This window comes from Falco biarmicus, chromosome W, assembly GCF_023638135.1.
Source record: "Falco biarmicus isolate bFalBia1 chromosome W, bFalBia1.pri, whole genome shotgun sequence".
Classification (NCBI taxonomy): Eukaryota; Metazoa; Chordata; class Aves; order Falconiformes; family Falconidae; genus Falco; species Falco biarmicus.
The window spans coordinates 19,308,140-19,322,208 of record NC_079310.1 but is presented as its reverse complement, the minus strand read 5'-3'; the positions used below and the strand labels follow the sequence as shown (position 1 = coordinate 19,322,208).

At 41.3% G+C, this 14,069-nt stretch overlaps 1 protein-coding gene across 1 annotated transcript; it reads left to right on the top strand.

Moving 5' to 3' along the window:
* The first annotated feature begins 406 nt into the window (after window positions 1–406).
* LOC130141919 (transcription factor Jun-like) lies at window positions 407–1,087 on the top strand. The gene has a single exon (XM_056323216.1). The coding sequence runs from the start codon at window positions 407–409 to the stop codon at window positions 1,085–1,087; it is 681 nt and encodes a 226-aa protein (XP_056179191.1).
* The last annotated feature ends 12,982 nt before the right edge of the window (window positions 1,088–14,069 follow it).

The following is a 14,069-nucleotide window of genomic DNA, read 5'->3' as shown; positions in this document are numbered from 1 at the left end:
TTGGTGCTATTAGTGGGCTTCAGCACTGCTGGCAGCCTTGGAGCAGTGACAGAGCAGAAGCTGCTGCTCAGCATAGCAGAGAAGAGAGATTTGGCTGTGGCAGCTGCATCCTCCTTGCTGCTTCTAGGGCCCTTCTCCCTGTGTCCTGCACCCAAAGCAGCACGATAGCACTGCACCTCCTCCCACCAGCTCCTGCTGCTGACCTGCTACTGGGGTCTGGAGTGGGCAGTGGAGAAGGAGGAGTGGGCACTCAAGGGGACCCAGAAGCCCCTTTGGGGTCAGCAGTGGAGCTACTGCTGCTGAAACTGCCTCCAGCCACTGACTTGGAACAGTTACTCATCCAGATTAGCTTGACAGTCCAAGCCCAACAGCACCCACACCAGGGGCCAGCACACTCATTGACACCATGGCCAAGGGGCCTTTCCTCTATCAGCAGCCAGTGACACAGGAGCAGGAGGGCTTTGCCAATGGCTTTGTGAAGGCCCTGGCTGACCTGCAGAAACAGAACCAGCTCCTGGCTGCACTACCACTCTCCCTGTCAGGGCCCTGCTGTCCTTCCCATTCTGGGCCTGCTAACACTGACCTGCATGCTGTCAACACCACCTTGACCAGCTTCAATCCTGCTGGGCCACTCAGCCCCTCAAGCAGCTCATATCCTGCTGCAATAGCACCTCCAGGCTTGGTCTTTGGAGTTTCAGGACTGGAGAATGGGCGACTGTTGCCAACACCAGGCCCCACATGGCCCTTTGAAGAGCTGCAAATTGTTCCTGATATGCAGGTGGCCACAGGCAGTGATGATGGGAGCAGCATACCAGTGCTGCTGTCTCCGCTGGACACAGAGAGCCGGGAACAGCTGAAAGTAGAACGGAAACAGCTGAGGAACCAGATTACAGCTTCCAAATGCCAACAGTGGAAGCTGGAGCACATCACCCACCTGGAGGAAAAGGTGAAGGCACTCAAAGGGCAAAATGCTGAGCTGGCAACCACTACCAACCTTCTCCATGCCCAGGTCATGCAGCTCCAGGGGCATGTCCACAGCCACCTTTCCTCCAGCTGTCACATTAACACCACTAGGTGGCTGCTATGACAGAGATGAACACCTGCTGAGGAGTTGCAACTTGCTGATGAACCAAGGAGACCCCACGATCTTGTATGGGGGCAGTGTGGAAGAGAGCCTACTGTGGAGGGTCGGCCCAGGGGTGCTTGTCCATTTCCAGAGAGGCTGTGATTGGGAGAGTGCCTGAGGGAGTGTTTAGCCCCACTGGCCCTTTGCTCGTGCTTTAATTGTTTCTTGTCTGCCTGATCTCCACCCAGACACCTGCACAGCATATTTCAGCAGGAGACCTAAGCCAAAAGTGCTGGTGAAATCTCCCATATCTGATTTTAATCACCATTGCATCCTCAAGTGATGCAGGCTTGAGCTGGGAGCAGGAGAGATCTGCAGAGTTTCCTCTGCTGTCTTGCTGCACTGCCAGGCTGCATTTTTGGGGAGGGAGAGGCCAGTTTTTTTCTGTATTGTGGGTAAGCAATAAAGGAGGGTGTGCAGGAGGGAAGATGAAGTCCAGAGGGCTAGGAGAGATTACTGACAGTTCAAGATGCTGAGTATCTTAGACTTAAGATCAATTTTTATATATTAGTCTCAAGAAAGAGGTTCCAGAAACTGGGTATTAAACGTCTTATAAAGTATATTCATGTTGCACTAAGTACAAAGACATTTTATATTGAGCATTCAACATTTAATAGTGGCTTTAAGTCAATCTGCTACATTTAAAAATAAGGGTCTCTGTGGGTTGTGGTTTTTGTAAGCAAAGTACTTTCCATTGCAAAATCTCTACCGGCCTAAAATAACTCTTGGTTACAAAAAGATTGAACTTTTATTTTCCTGGGAGTGGCAGGGGATGGTATGTTTCCTAATACAACTTACTGAAGTATATAGCTATGAATAAGCTTTTCAAAGCTTGACAAAAGCCAGAATCATGCACCTTTTGAAAGAGGTGCATGTTTATACATACATATATATAAACATAATATGGCAATTGTTTTCTTCTTAGCATTAATAAAGATATTTTTTAAATACTGTCTTTCATTACTGCTTCAATTTGCAATTGAGAGTTAAGACACATATATGAATGCTTTTGTAAGTAAAGCACATGAATGGCTTCAGTTTTAAAATCAAGCCTTGGAGGAGAATGATATTATTGGAATACTGAAGTAGGAAGAAATCTGGTTTAGATTCAGTGATATGAAAATGTTTTTCTAGACTTTAAGCTTTATATTTCTTATGCTGGTGCCAACGTGAGGCAGTGGTTATTTAATGAAACTTGAACATTTTGGGGACATTGTCTAGATCTTATTTTTATTGATACATAGTTTTGGAAGTGTTTATTTGGTAGAAGAGCTTTGCTTATGCTTTTTCTTTCACTGTATACATTCCAATTAAGCTTGCTCTTTATGGGGTACAGCAACAGTGCTGTACAGAAAAAGGTGGCTTTTTAAATGGTTTATACCATTTCATTGTCATCTGTTCAAATAAATCATAGAAACATTATTGAGAACTAGATTTATTTTTTCAGAATAAATCTGTTTTTCTTATTTTATTCTACAGAAACTTTCTCTAGAGTACTAGAAAGGAAAAGAATCAATGTTAAAATGTGAAATGAGTTTTTGGTTGGGAAGGGTTGGAGAGGGTTTTTTTGGTTTGGTTTTGTTTGGGGTTTTTTCTTTGTCTAGACTTTACTAGTAGGAAAGAACAGAAAAGGGAATATTGTCTTTGATTAGATAACCTCAGGGGTTTTTGGATGCTTTAGATCAATTACCCAATGCTGTGGTCTACCTTGCTTTTTTATTACTTGCACAACTATTTTGAGCACCTTTTAAAAATGTTTTAATTAATTCCTGTGCAATAATTGTGGTTAAACTCAGAGACATGGTAGTTTCTTATCAATTGGTCTACAGAGGGGTTGTGTGAGGAGCTGAAGATGAGAGAACATGTGAGTCTTTAGGCACATAAGCCCTTATTGAGGTCTGTTTAAACCCCTTTAGTAGAATATCCATGTTACATCTCATGACAGCTAGGTTAGATGCACTGAAATACATGAAGGAGGATTACAGGGTAAATCAGGTTGAAGGGACCTCAGGAGGTCTCTAGTCCAACCTCCAGCTCAGAGCAGGTTCACCTATGAGGTCAGACCAGGTTCCTCAGGGCTTTCTCCAGCCTAGTCTTGAAAACCTCCAAGGATGGAGACTACAACAACCTCTCTGGTCAACCTGTTCCACTGCTTGACTGTCCTCATGGTAAAAAAGCTGTTCTATATGCCCAGTTAGAACCTCTCCTCTTTCAACTTATGTCCATCCTCTCATCCTCCTGCCGTGCACCACCATGAAGAGGCTGGCTCTGTCATCTTGATGACCTCACAGATATTGGAAGGCTGCTATTAGGTCCCCCATAAGCCTTCTCTTCCCCAGACTGAACAAGCCCAGTTCTCTCAGCCTCTCCTCACAGGGCAAATGCTCCAGCTCCTTGTCCATTTTGGTGACCCTCTGCTGAACTTGCTCCAGTTTTTTGATGTATTTTCTGTATTGGAGAGTTGTCCTGGCCTACTGAGCTGACATCACTTGAGTAATTAGACCAATATCAGAGGCTCAGTTTGTCCTTCACTATGTTGCTGTGCAATTGTAACTTTTGTCAGATGCAGTTGATGTAACTTGTCAGATAAAGCACAATTAGGCAGGTGTTATGAAGAAAAAAAAGAAAACATGTAATTGATAGAAATAGAAGAACTAAATGTATACAAGAATATTTGCCTGGAGATTCACTACAGCAATCAATGAGCAACAGCTCAGAGCAGTCTAACCAGTAAAGATGAACCAACCTGGAAGGTGTTCTCCACCTTGTAAACCTCATCCACCTCAGGCCAAAGGGGAGTGGCACAACTCTACCTTTGGAGATGCCTGACTGTGGAGGATCTCCAGAGATGCCTGGGACAAAATTGATGTGGTCAGAACCAGCGTACTTAACACCATGCTTCTCCTGACCTATGGCAACCATTGCTCCTGTCAGCAAGGAAAGGGGAAGTAGGGATAACCACTTTTATTTAACTTTGTGGTCTTTGTTGTGTTATTAATCACTCTTTCACAAGGGCAATAAATATCCAAACTCCTTCACATGGATCCAATTATTACATAGTAATTAATGTGTGTTTAGTCTGTCCTGACCTAAACCACAACAGGGCCCCAAAACTGGATAGAATATTTTAGCTGTGGTATAATGAGTGCCACAAACATCACATTTGCAAAGATACTGAAATGCTACAGAAACTACTGAAGAGTTTCTTTCCCTCCACACTTATATTTATGTGCATCTCATAGTAAGGGAGGGAGGTAACACTGCCTGAAAAGTGTTGACAGACCAACTATATTAAATTGGTAAAGTGCTTGTCAAAAGGTTACTGGTGTAGCTGTCCCAGTTCTTTGCTGGAGGTTACTATCCTGATAGTAGAGTGCCTCAACAGTTACTATAGAGTGACTGATACCTTCATAAAACTGGACTCCTTTCATGTGGCAGTTCAGATAAGACACAGGACTTAATGCTGATGTGACCAAAATGTGGGCATATGGTTCCTTTCCATTGATTTTGCTAGAGATTAGTGACCCCATAGCAGAGGTGTGAATGGACAGCTTGAACAAATAACTGAAACCACTATAAAAAAATTCAAATTTGAAAGCAATTTTGTGCTATATCTTTCAGGCTTGATTACTTCCATGCTTTTGCTTCTTCCTTTATTGTCTTCTAAAATATTTGAATACTCTATGGCCCCTATAGTTTCCTAATTCATTAAACATTAATTCTTTTGTTTGTTTTGTCTTTTTTTCAGTTCTTTGCACTATTTCCTTCTCTATTTCAGATTTTTTTTTTTATTTTTTTAACAGAAGGAACAAGATCAAATAAAAATTTTCCAGCCCATTTACATGATTTGGATGAATGTACATAATTTTCAGTTGTTACAAGCATTTGTATGTCTGTCTCACTGAAAAAAAATTAGTTAGGTTCATAGAAATTTAAGTGGTGTGCATTTCCCCCCCACTTCCAACTTTCAGAACTGTACTGTTGACGCAGAAGACTCGGACACAAATTATATGACCAATGTGATCAAGTTAGTGCCACTTTATTAAGGAAAAACAGCAATTTATACTCTACCGGTGCTATTAATAGACCCACACCAATTTATACCCCCAGCTAAAAATACACACACTACGCAGGCTTTGTTATGTAAAACGTGATAGGTTAAAACTACTCGTTCACACGCTTCCACCTCCCCTATGATTGGTCTTGGTGTGGTGCCCACACACTACTCCCCCCTTGTGCAGGCATCCTGCTTTTTCTCATTTTTCTGGCCAACAATCTTATCTCTCTGCCAGTACACAGTTTCTTTGTCTCCCTTGGCCTTGCATATGTCCTTCACAACACCTGCAGCTTGTTACAGCTTTGGCCTGCTCGGCCTGCTATTACAACAAAGTTACTTGGTCTGGATTGCTCATAATATGTCCGCTGTCTTCCAGCCATTCAACAAATCCCCCTTTTTGTTTTTGAGTGATCCAGACCCCTTTTATCATTCGGTTCATAATTCTCATAAAGCAATTCCACACACAGCCCAATATCATTAAAAAGATTACAATGGCAATTAATACCGTTATCCTGTGCAGAAACAAATCTTTTAACCATCCAGTAATTCCTAAATTCTGTAGCCAGTCTGTTAAACCTTTCTCAGTCTTTACGGCCTGTACATATTTTCTTAACTCAGCAAGCTGCTTATGAATAGAGTTTGAGTGATCAGTCAAATTCATACAACACTTTCCTTAGTGCTGTTCACTATAGGCTACTCTACTCTTCATGCTGTTTCCTTATCTTCTAGAGGTGAGATCACATTCTTTCTTTCTTTCTGTCTCACCCTAGTTTATTCTCATATTCCCTCAAAGTTATTTAACTCTTTTTGCAGGATCTCAGCTGCACATCGCTAAAGTAAAGCCAAAACTGCACATTATCAATGTCAAAACAACCCACTGTCTCTGTTCTCTACAATTCTACAGTTCCCCCATTTTTTTTTTTTAACAGCTAGTACCAGGTTTGTCATGTTCTGCAGGGCCCTTGCAAACATGACACCAACCAAGGCAATAACAAACAAACAATACTACCAATTGAGTGAATGGATGCCCAAAAGGCTGACATTTTCTCAGATTTTGATAACATGTAGCTGCAATGGGGCGCCTAAAATCCATGCAGCGCATAACATCAAAATCCTCACAGCCATGTTCTTGAGCCAACAACAAAAAGCCAATAGTTGCTCTGTTTTGTATGTAATGGTGGCAAATTTGACTCACATTCTTAACTGCCTAACAAACAAGGTGATTTAACTCTTTAATGCTTTCCCTGCTGTTACTTCGGATAAGAGAAAACTGCTGCAATACGTTCCCATCAGTTCCATAAATCAACTACATCATTACATGCTTCATCCAAAGTTATATTGTGTTTAAGCGCATCATGCTTATCAACATGTTCACGTGTTGATTTATGTGGGTGTCATGGCCCCATCATAGCCTCCTACTACATTAGCATCTACATAAAGACAACTATCGACATTCAAAGTGCAAACAATATAAACTTCTTTTGGATTAACATTATACAGAGGTAACCAATTACCCCAAATATCAAGGCTTTCAGTAAGATTCTTCATTCCCCACATACATTCACTTTTTTGCAACAATGTCTGCAAGTCAGTTTCAAGGAAGGGCACACCAAACAAGGACTGGTTCAGTAAGGAGGCCACACATTAGTTGTTGGGTTGACTGGCGGCAGCAGTGCTCCCACGGTCTGGCACGCTAAGCTCAGGCTGCACACAGCGAGCAGTTATCCATTGCGGACCTTCATCTGTAGAAACACAAGCATAACCTCTCCCTCTAGTTAACAATTCATGTGGTCCCGACCAATGCCTGGTATGAGGGTCTTTCATGCGTACTAAGATGCCTTCGTGCTTTTGCTGCTTGTCACCAATTGACACAAAATATAGCACAATGGGAGGCACCGCATTATCAACAGAGATTTTCAAAAAGTTCAAAACATAGCGTGCTTTCATGCTTTCGCTGAACGTGCCTCTGGGGTCATTCCCCTAATTCCCCCCCCCCTTTTTTTTTATATATATATATGCAACCAGAGACACTTTACCGTAACAGAGAAGGCCATATTTACATCTCTGAGCCTGGTCACAAACTGCAGCTGCATACACCACCAGGCTCAGGGCAGAAATCATTCATGCAGTTACATAGCTATATATCACTACAAGCATGCAGACACCTATTTGTCACTAGATAACCATGTTCATCTTTCCTACTCTCCTTCACAATACCTAGCTGTTCTCTCATCTCTTGTTAGGTCAAATATTCTCCAGCTTCCTCTTCTATATCTCTCTTCAGACATTCTCTATCCTCCCCTTTTTTGCTTGCTAATTGTGACAAGGCAAAGGTTTTGTGTAGCTGGGTGACCATGACCTGATTTATGTTACAATCAACTAAAGGCTGAATACAGGAAAAAAGGCATGGGAGACATAAAGCAAACATCAATAAGGTGGTTAGGGTAATTATAATAAATCCTGTAATACTTATGAGCCACAGCCCAAAGATTCCCAGCCGTGAGAAGAGACCAAAGGCATCCCGCCCCAGGCTCTGCTGCAGATCTTTGTTTAAGGCTTTTAAGTTTTGTATGCTTTTGTGGATTGATTCAGAGTTGTCACTCAGATTCATGTAACACATCCTATCAAAGTCTTCACACTCGTATCCCTGTGCTAATAATAAAAGTCAATAGCAACTCGGTTCTGTAGCAACATATGACTGACATAATTGACATCTGTTAATAAGCCAGAAAACAAGAAATAGTATTTGTAGTATTACTTTCTTTAGCAAGCTAGCAGCCTAATTTACTAAACAAGTTCAGAGCGTGTATTATTCTTACAGAAGAGATTACAGAAGCAAAAATAAATGTGTTATGCTGTATTCCAGAACTCAGCCTGCGAGTTACAGTCTGCTGTGAGTTCTGCGTTATAATCATTTGACACATGTTGGGGTTGCGATTGTGAAAGTTGTCCGTTTACAATTTTCATTGGCATTATCATAGCTAGTTGTTTTAAAAGCAACCCTTGAGCTTCCTCATGTTCGACTTGTTGCAAAATATTCTGAAGCCGATCAATAAAAGTCAGTATATGACTCTTTAGGACCCTGCAAGACTGTGGCAAGACTCCCATATCCTGACTGCCTTAATAGCCATCTCCTTCATTTGCAAATAGTTGTCCCTGAGATACCTTGCCTGAGTCACAGAATCGGCACAATTATTTTCTCCAGCCAACTGCTCCTAGTTAACAGCAATTCCCCAATTAAGGTTTTCAGTCAAGGCCACTACACATAGCTCACAAAAATCAGATAACCACATCATAGACTGTATTAGAGTTAGTACCATACAAAGCAGTAACTTCCAATCGTGCAGTGTGAGTGTATAAGGCTCTGCCATCACTTCAAGAAGGGACATAGCAAATGTATTATGAATCCTCCCTTCCTGCACTGCTTTGCTTAACTTTTTAACAGCCTCATATTGCACAGGCTGCCACTCTGGAGGTTGATTTGTGCAGGTATCCTGCTTTTTCTCATTTTTCTGGCCAACAATTTTATCTCTCTGTGAATACACAGTTTCTTTGTCTCCCTTGGCCTTGCATATGTCCTTCACAACACCTGCAGCTTGTTACAGCTTTGGCCTGCTCGGCCTGCTATTACAACAGTTACTTGGTCTGGATTGCTCATAATATATCCGTTGTCTTCCAGCCACCCCACACTGTACCAGACATTGTTACCCTTGTGTGTGCTGCTGGCTAGACTGGAATAAGAGTCTCACTTTGTGACTTAATTTACATACTACTCTCATACCCTTTTGGTCTTATTTTGCATTATCAATATGTAGCTGTGACAAGTGAATGTTTCTCTTTTTTAGTTAGGTATCTTTCCTTTGGAGATTGTGCAAACCCTGTTCTAATCGGGTTTGGTTACTTGGAAGGTTATCTGCACATTTTGCTTGCAGCTCATTGGCAATTCAACCACATTCAGAATTTGCTATTTTCATTGAAATGTGGAGTATCTTCCTATCTAGGTGTATACAGTAAAATAGTTTGAATCATAGGTGACATTCATTCCTCAGAGCTGGTATCAATGTTTTTATCTCTTGGGCAGTAGGAGGAGGAGCACTTGTGGTTAGGGATTCTTGTTCACTCCTTTCTTGGGCAGAGGGAGGGATGAGCCAGACAGTTGTTGCCCATGCTTTCTGTGAATACAGGAAATGTATTCTGCTACTAATACAAATGCTTTCATTACTAGAAAAGCTGATTAAATTGCTACCTACTTTAAAATGTGTACTGACATCTTTCAACTACATAAGCTGTGCAGATATGCCTGTGTGGTTTTAATGATGTCATAAATCATTATTGAATAAAATAAACAAATATGAAAGGACAGCCCTAGAACAATTCTTCATTATCTTGGTTGTGTTTGTTACATTACTGCATGAAAAGTCTTAAGAGGCCTTTCTTTTTATCAAATAGATGAGTGATGTTTGAAGTACAAATAAATAATATGCCTGAATGATTAGATGTGCTGCAGATAATTGATTGCTATAACCTGAGTCTTATCTGTTGAGTGCTACTTGTATCTGTCTAATGCAGTGTTTTGCACCAGGAGGTGCTGGTTTGTTATGATCCAAGTAAGGAAGGCACTTAGACTCTGTAAAGTAGGCTCCAGGGAGACCTTACTGAGGCCTTTTGATACTTAAAGGGGGTTTATAAGAAAGACGGAGAGAGACTTTTTACCAGGGCCTGTAGTGACAGGGCAGGGGGCAACAGTTTTAAACTGAAAAAAGGTAGATTTAAATTGGACATAAGGAAGAAATTTTTTACAATGAGGGTGGTGAAACACTGGAACAGGTTGCCTGGAGAAGTTGTGGATGCCCCATCATTGGAAACGTTCAAGGTCAGGTTGAATGGGTCTTTGAGCAAATTGATCTAGTGAAAGATGTCTCTGCCCATGGCAGGGGGGTTGGACTAAGTGATCTTTAAAGGTCCCTTCCAACCCAAACCATTTGATGATTCTATGATTCTAAGTATCTCTTAAAATGCTATTTATTGGAGCTAGCTATTGGAGCTATTTATTGGAGCTAAAGAAAAAGAGGACAGTACAGATAATCTTATCTCCCTTTGTCATGGTTTAACCCCAGCAGGCAACCAAGCACCACACAGCTACTTGATCACTCCTCCTCACCCAGAGGGATGGGGAGAAGAATCAGAAAGGAATGTAAAACTCAAGGGTTGAGATAAGAACAATAACAGCTTCATTCCTCTACAATTCCCCCCCTCTTTTTTTTTTTCTTTTTAACATTTCATACCTCATGTTTTTACCAATCATCACAAACTTTTTACAAATAAACTTTTCATACAGTCGTCTATAATTCCTCTACAGATGACTACTAAATTAATATTGTAACTTATTGCAGTGCCTGAAAATCCTTTAGGGCTGGCTCCCAATAACTGGGATTACAGCACAAGCTGGTACATCTGTGGTGTGCAGTATGGAACCACATGTCCCAGCAGGTCAAAAGAATATAATAAAACCTCTTTTTTTTCTTTTATTACTTTCTCCAAGATAATAGCTCTGCAAATAAGCAACTTGAAAATCCCTCACCTGCTAAACCAAGAAAAGAATAAAACCATTATTTTTGATGCAGTATTTGATAGTAATATTTACTGTATTTTTATGAGGGTAAGGGAAGAGTTTCCTAACCTTGATTGCTCTTAAGAATGCTTTTTATCTTATTTTAGTATTGCTTTAGTGTCTTCTAAGCTTATCTAACCTGTAAACTGTGCGGCTCCCTCTTCTGATTAACTAGTAGCAGCTTCACTGTTTCCTTATTTATTTAAAGTCATGATAACCAGCACACTAAAATGGCATCAAGTAAAGTTACTTTGAGTAATGACTGATGGTGCAAAGTTCTCCTCTATAATAAAATTAAGCTCATAAAGAATCAGCTCCAAATTGCAATGATGCTCTGCCTTCAAGTATTTGCTCTGATTTTAAGGCTTTCCCATGCATTCTTGCTCAACATATAACAAAGTGTCACAATAGAGCATTGTGAAATTACTAGCTAGTAGAAAATGATGAGCAAGTCTGCATATGACTGGCTCTCACACATCAGACTTTGGCCACTGTTAAGCTGAAATCTTGTGGTTCTTGACTACAACCAGTATTCTTATCATATAAGAGGTTCAATTAAGAACAGGTTTGCCAACCTTTCAAAGTCAGAAGGAAAATAACTCAAGATCAGGCAGTGGCACCGCTGCACTGTTTACAAATGGCCATCTGAGCCTCCACAGCCTTGCAACTCAAGCTGTTATATTAGAGCCTATCTAGCTTGTGTTCTCTGCATAAAGGCTGTTAAGGGGAAAGATAACTGGATCTCTGCTTCTAAATAAAGGTAGTTGCTGAAGTACCTCTTGAGTTTCCTTGTTTCTCTGTAGAAGAATGGCTGCAGAAGCATGGCCACAGAAACCCTAAAGATCTGCACAATCCAGGCCTGGAATTAGAATAGGCCTGGAATTAGAATTGTGCTGAAGTTGTTGTGCTGAAGTTAACAAGAAAGTGGCCTTGATCTATTCTTGAATCCTGAGACCAAGTAACTTTGTTGTACTAACAGGCCATGGCTGTAACAAGCTGCAGCTGTTAGGGAAGACAGGTGCAAGGCCAAGGGAGATAGGGAGTGGAATGTGAATAAAGGGAGTAGCAAACCGCAAGGCTAAAACATAGCTAACGCAAATAGCTGCATGGATAGAATGCTTGTTCTAATCATGATAATTAGTGGTGTGAGAGCAGCGCGCGCTTAGGGGCTAATAACCAATTATATGTTTGCTTTGGGAACATGCTTGTGTATCGAGGCTATATAAGAAGTGTTAGAAGCCAATAAAGATGAGCAAGATGCATAACTCATATTGAGTAATTTCTTGACTCCAGCGGACCCCTCTCCCAACATTTTTCAGTCCTTGGAATTGTGGGGCATTCTTCCAGAGTGGATTCTCTTTTCAGAGGTGCCAATCTAAGGCTGTCTTGTTCTCCTTGAAATTTCTGCCTGGGCTGAAAACCTTTCCAAGATTTAGGGTGCCAAAGATGCGCTAGCTGTATGGTGTTCCTGATGGCTAGTGCTGAATCATTCAGTCAGAGCCCTGTGAGAAAGGAGCAGGCTGGTAAAGCTGAAACCCATCATTTTTTGAGAAAGTTGTCTTTTAGGCAGCCTGGCTGCATTAATTGAATGGTGACTTCTCTCAACTAAAGGAGAGTACATTTATTTGGGAAGCAGGACCAAGCTTTGAAAGCTCTCAGCTGTTTATTGTGCCTGATTCTTGTTAAACTTTTTCAGTTTTCTTCTATACCATACAAAATATATAATGCTCAACAGTATCATAAACCTTGTAACATTGTGTGCTGGGAATGCTGCTAGGATCACTCTAGTCTTGTGGTCCTCATTGGGACTACAGTCATGCCACTTGCTAATAAACAAAAAACCAAGACACAAACAACCATCATCTGAATACGCAGAGTTTCATGAGGGATATAAGGTCCCTTTGAATGGCAGCATACTCATCTGGTGTATCAACCACTCCTCCCAGTCTTGTGTCATCTGCAAACTTGCTTAGGGTACACTCTGCTCCATCATCCAGATCATGAATGAAGATGTTGAACAGGACTGGACCCAGTATTGACTGCTGGGGTACACTGATAGTGACTGGCCTCCAGATGGACTTTGTGGTACTGATTACAACCCTTTGAGCTCAGCAGTTCAGCCATTTTTCAATCCACCTCACAGTCTAGTTATTTAGTCTGTGCTTCATCAGCTTGTCTATGAGGATGTTACAGGTGACAGTGTTGAAAATTCTGTTAGAGATAAACAACATCTACATCTTTCCCCTCATTCACTGAGCCAGTCATCTTGTCATAGAAAGCTATCAGGTGGGTTAATCATGATTTCCCCTTTGTAAATCCACATTGATGACTCCCAAGCACCCTCTTGTCATTAATGTTTTCAAATGGTTCCCAGGAGGACTTTCTTTTGTCACCCTGAGGCTGAATGGCCTGTAGTTCTTTGGATTCTCCTTGCTGAAGATGGAGCAACACTTGCTTTCTTCCATTCCTTGGGAATCTTGGGTAGGGCACCAAGATCTGATTGAATATCACAGAATATCTCAGGACACACGCTGACCTGTGCAAACTCAAGTTTTTCCTGCTTTTGGGGAAGTGCACTCTTTACTGGTCAAAGCAAAAATAAAAAAAAAAGGCGACATTATTTGGCTGATCCAAAAGTAAGTTTCAAGCTCAGATCTGGGGGGAGGGGAGGGACAGAAAGGAGAATGTTTGCCTTATATTACAGTCTTATTGTCAATGTTATAAACGATAAAAATTAAAACAATTTTATTTTGGGTTCAATCAATTTAGGTTGAGAAACAATAAGCAAAAACAGCGCTGGGTGCGCAGAGAACTCAATTAGCTCCACCACACGCACACCTGAGTCCTAAAAGCAGCATCTTTTACACCAGCATCTTGACCAATCTCTTCTCGCCGGATGTTCATCCTGCTCTTTCTCCATTGGGTCGTTAGGGTACAGCTTCTCCTCCTATTGGGTCGTTCTTTGGTGCACTTTTGAAAGTCTCAGGGTCTTTGTCTTTCCCTGGCGTGCTTTCTTTGTCTCCTTTGGGGGGCTTTTCTAAGTAGTGATTGCCTCAGGGGAAGGGGGAGTTTTTACATTGTCTTAAAAGGAGAAGCACATGTGCCTATTCATTACAATTGTGATACAGGTTATAATGGTCACAAACTAGTTTAGATTTACACAGGGTACAACAATTACACTTATCACACTATATTCTATTTTGACATGAATCATGACTGTGTTTATCACATCAAGAAGCAGCAAAAGTGGCTGCTTCCCAAGAGAAGACAAGCCA

Bases quoted from the DNA above. Each gene is read 5' to 3' on its own strand.
- LOC130141919 (XM_056323216.1), top strand. From the start codon at position 407: ATGGCCAAGGGGCCTTTCCTCTATCAGCAGCCAGTGACACAGGAGCAG.